Source organism: Lactuca sativa, chromosome 3 (genome assembly GCF_002870075.4).
Source record: "Lactuca sativa cultivar Salinas chromosome 3, Lsat_Salinas_v11, whole genome shotgun sequence".
In the NCBI taxonomy this organism is placed as follows: Eukaryota; Viridiplantae; Streptophyta; class Magnoliopsida; order Asterales; family Asteraceae; genus Lactuca; species Lactuca sativa.
In genome coordinates this window covers 288,615,928-288,621,171 of record NC_056625.2, presented here as the reverse complement: position 1 = coordinate 288,621,171, position 5,244 = coordinate 288,615,928, and the positions used below count along the sequence as shown (strand labels likewise).

At 34.5% G+C, this 5,244-nt stretch overlaps 1 protein-coding gene across 1 annotated transcript; it reads left to right on the top strand.

The window, feature by feature from the left end:
• The first annotated feature begins 1,240 nt into the window (after positions 1–1,240).
• LOC111908562 (uncharacterized) lies at positions 1,241–2,719 on the top strand. The gene is made up of 3 exons (XM_052769971.1): positions 1,241–1,724; positions 2,050–2,187; positions 2,435–2,719. The coding sequence occupies exons 1-3, from the start codon at positions 1,278–1,280 to the stop codon at positions 2,717–2,719; spliced, it is 870 nt and encodes a 289-aa protein (XP_052625931.1). The 5' UTR covers positions 1,241–1,277.
• The last annotated feature ends 2,525 nt before the right edge of the window (positions 2,720–5,244 follow it).

Here is a 5,244-nt window from a genome sequence, read left to right as displayed (position 1 = left end):
TATATATATATATATATATATATATATATATATATATATATATATTCTCAGTACATTAGAATTGCACATATGTATATTAAATAATAAAGACTATAAGAAAATCAAATTAAAATTATAATCACGTTAAGCCTTATTATAGTTATAAAATTAATTTCATATTTCACTACAAGAAAAAAGGCCTTTTACGACGCGCAAAATACGACGCTCATTGATCTATGTTACGCAAAGGAGAGATACATTAGAAAATTGTCATCTCTTCAAAAAATTTAAGGATAGAAGACACGCATTATTGCGCGCCCTTAAATTAGTGTCTAAAAAAAACACGGAGGGCACCTATAATAAAATGCGCGTCGTCTAAGGGTGTCGCTTTATATTTTTTAATGGAACGCGCGTTCCATCCTTTAATAGTGGGGGAAAGGGGGAAATGAAATTCTGAAAAAATTAAAAACACCGCCATGCTCTCCTCTACCTTCTTTCAATCGTTCTTATCTCTCTCTCTCTCTCTCAATCAAATACAAAAAATCGACTATTGTTGGAACTAGGCCTCGGGCTCACTTGACCTCACCAAAGACTACAACGATTGTTCAAGTTTACAAGCCCTAGGTTAGATTAATATTGAAGTTTAGTATGATTCTAATTAGTTGATTTTGTTTAAAGCTTATCTTACACGAGATTAACCTCTTTTCTTTGAAGTCTCAGAGATCTGAAAAGAAGGCTACGAAATTTGTGAGAAAATGAAGAATTCAATATCAGATCAAGCCTTTTTCATCGAGAGTGAAGATTATGAGGAAGACAAGGACTCCATTAGAGGTGAAGACGATGGGAATGATTCAGAATTTTCAAATTATTCTGACGATAACCCTCAACATCAAAGAAAACCTAGTTCCTTAAACCCATCGTGGCCTCAAAGTTACAGGTATGACCCCATCTCACTTTTTTGGATTCTACTTTAATTCCTTATACAATCAACAATTTATAAGATTCCGCTGAAATTCTGTAACAACAACTGCATTCAGATATATATATATATATATATATATATATATATATATATATATATATATATATATATATATATATATATATATATAAATAAGGCCGGTGCTTTAAGAATCGAGGAAAGCGGGTCTTGAAAATTTATGAGATTTTTTAAGGAATTTTCTTAGAGTTATGAGGATTTTTTTTAGGGAATTTGAGATTTTGCCAAATCAGCGCTCTGATCAGCTCTCCCTTTCTCCGAATCTATCCCTATCTTCTTCTCTAATCCAATTCCCGAAATGGAGTTCGAATCCAACAATATTTCTGAAGACAACAACAACAATCACGGATGGCAAAAGGTTACTTACGCTAAGAAGAACAGGAAGAATCAGCCTAAGCAGCAGGTGCCTCAACCGAAGGCGCTTCCAAACGGATCCGTTTTCGCTGGTAATGATAATGTCTTCACTGCTATTGAGAAGAAATCGGAGGAGCGTAGGAAGGTTATAGAAGCAAAGAGATTGTCGATTTATGATCCTGCTCCTCCTCCGATTAAATCGTCAAGGAAGAAGAACTACTCTGATTATGAGGACAGCGATGAAGAGGTTGCCAATGGTGTGGCTGGGAATGATGATGTTGAGGAGAAGAAGAAGAAACCGAAGAAAGTAAAGAAACCTAAGGTTACAATTACGGAAGCGGCGGAGAAGATCGATGTCGACGACCTGGCTAGTTTTCTGTTGGAGGTGACGGTGAGTGAATTTTATATGTTTATTTTCTACAATTCAATGTTTTGATTGAGGTTTCTCTCATTACCATTTAAAATTCAACTGATTTGCGTACTGTATAGGCTTCGATCGGAACGGGAAGATATGTAATTGTGACATTTCTCTGTAGTTTTTTGTTTGGATTCAGCTTTAATTACTGTGTAGTTTATCAAAGTTTAGTATAGTTCTAGGATGAAAATTATTGTCAATATGGTTGTAGATTACATACACAACTTCATTCTCACACAATTTGATTATTAGTTGAAATATAGGAAGCTAATCTTTATAACTTCTTTGTATGTGTTCATAGACTTCATTCGAGGCACAGCAAGATATACAGTTGATGAGGTTTGCCGACTATTTTGGACGTGCATTTTCTAGCGTGACTGCTTCACAATTTCCCTGGGTGAAGTTATTGAGAGAATCTCTTGTTGCTAAGGTTGCAGATGTAAGTTCTCCTCTTAGACTCTCTCTTCATATAATGTAATTCAAAAGGATTCGAACTTATGCTGCCAAATTTGAGGCCCTGTGAGTGTGTTCTCTACTAATTAACATGATATCATGGTATAAAGATTTTGAAATCTGAATATTTCAAACTGTTTGTGTATGATTCAGTGCTTTTTGTATCAAAATATACACTTTTACTATTTTCCACACACACACAAAGCTTCTAATCCACTTTCTCTCAAGTGCAGAATCCTGTGTCACATATTCCTGAGGCTGTTTACAAAACCTCAGTTGATTGGATCAACAAACTATCCATGGAAGCCCTTAGTTCTTTTCTCCTTTGGTCCTTAGACAACATTCTTGCTGACTTTGCAATTCAACAAGGTGGCTCAAAGGGATCCAAGAAAGTTGCCCAAAAAACACCCTCAAAATCTCAGGTGGGTCTGTTTGTAGTATTAGCAATGGTGTTACGAAGGAAACCCGATACGCTAATTACCAGCAATTTAAATGACCATCTATGTAAAATGACATGATGATGCACTCCTGAAACAGGTCTGACCAATGGCATCTATATTGGGTATCTACATAGATTGGATCCACAAACTGTTAAGTTGGAGCTAAGATGCAATATATTGGAGGCTACACACACATTTATACATATTCTGTGATTCTTTGCTTTATTAGTTCAGTTGTTTAGGGTGTGTGGGGGTATTTTCGTAATTAAAGGAGATCAGGCGACAACATGATGGATGGCGCTACAACTGAAACACACTTGAGTGACCATTTGTATAATAATGTGTCGACTACTTGATACTTATATTGTAGAAAGCTGTGTTTCAACCATCACAAACTTGTGAACACATAAACTATCCAAAATTGGCCTAAATGAAGAGAAGTGGCAATTTACTTTCATTTTATCGAGTGTTGTAGCATTTTTAATTTCGGTCTTTAAAATTATAGCATCATATTAAATACAAAACGACATTGGGCCGTCCTTAGGACGGCTTTTTGACTTCCCTAGTATATATATATATATATATATATATATATATATATATATATATATATATATATATATGTGTGTGTGTGTGTGTGTGTGTGTGTGTGTCTATGTGTGTGTAAATTACTTGAATTGACTTCAAAAAAAACATAATTCTTGGTGCAGGGAAAAGAGCAAGTTGAATGCTAACATAAAATGAGTTAACTGCACTTGGGGACATAAAATGATGGTGCTGAGGATGTGATTGTCATGATTAATTCAACCAAGAATTCAAATTCCATCTCGTTTATTAGAGGGGTTCTTTGTGAAAAGCCCTCGATGTTGTTTCAAGCGAGTGTTGTGTATTGACTAAAATGCCCCTCATTTTGGTTAGTGCCTTATATTCTTGTAATTTTTTTTGTTCTAGAATGTACCTCCGACTGTTTTGGTCCGCTTTTAACGGGAGCATCAATCAGAATGGGCCGCTTTTAATGTGAATGCTTATCTGCTTCCTCAGTTAAAGCTAACCCGTATGGGTATCCCGAGATGCGGCCCACAAGGTTTATCGAGTCTCAAATTATAATTCCATTTGGACGGACAATTAAACATGAAGAGGTAATGAGAGATAAATCCTTCCATTTTTTTAGTCTTGTAGTTTATTAGTCTTGTATCTAATTTTTACTTTTTTAAATTCATTAGAATTCTAGTTTACTAGTCTTGTATCTAAATTTTACTTTTTTAAATTCAATAGAATTGTATTATTAGTATTGTATCTAATTTTTACTTAAAAAAATGGTAGCTATGTAATTGCGTTCCAATTTCCTTTCCAAATTTATTCGTGTATTGCCTTTGTTTTCAAAGAAGCGTGTACTTTACTCCGGTTGCTGGAGCATTTAAAAGAATTGCAAATTTGAAAGAATTGTTTTCATGTTGCTGGAGCATTTAAAAGAATTATAATGTAGGTTGGAGCTGAGAGATTTGACAAAGAATATTCATATGGCATACATCACAATTTTGGTAAAGAAAGAAAGAGAACGGTAATAACGCTTCAATTTTTTTTAAACCATTTTACTTTCTTATTAACTGGAAAAGTGTTTAATTTTTGTGAATAACAAATTGTTCTGTATCAAGATTTTAAATTTCTTCTATCTAACAAGTTGCTATCTAACCCTGCAGGAATGTTAGCAATGTTCATGAAGCATGCTTTGCCAATGAAGATGGTAGCTTACATTAGCACATATATCAATGATGGTCCTGAATGTTTGACTTTGAGATGCCCAATTCCATCCTGTGGTGCTGTTGTTGGTGTGGACATGGTCAATGTTAATTGGTAAATGTATTTTTTTTAATTTTATAATCAAGATATTATTTATTTGGTTTGGCAAATAACATGCAGAACTCCAAGTTCCTTTAGTTTGTTTCAAAGATGAGTTGTGGGGAATTGACTATTGAGGATAACCAAGTCAGGCATGCAAGTGGGTGCAAGTGGGGACTGGGTTAATAAATATCTTAATCTTATCAACAGGTATCATATTTTGGCATGGCTAGAAGCCTTGGAGGAAACGAGACTCAAGCAAAAGTAAACACACAGATAGTTGCTAGCACATAGTAAGCTAGATGATGCAATTGTATATAAATGAGTTCATTTTTTTATAACATTTACTTACTTTTGGAATAATTATTTGTATTTTATATATTAGTGAAATGAATTATCTTTGTTATTTATGGTATTTTATTTTGTATTACGACATTTTTAATGTATTATTTAATTTGAAAATTAGTAAATCTATAAATAATACTTTGTTTAAATATCTAAAATTACGATACGCAAAAATGTGTGTCATCTTCATTTATGACATGGCCTTTCTTGACAGGGGCTTTCTTGATACGCATTGCGTGTCATTAACACGCGTGTCGTAAGGTTACGACACGCGAATGCGTTTCGTCTTCCTTTATGACAGGGCCTTCCTTGATACGCATTGCGTGTCGTAAACGCGCGTCGTAATTGCGCGTCGTAAATGAGCGTCGTAAATGCGCGTCGTCTATAGACGACGCGCAAAAGCGCGTCGTCTCTCTTTA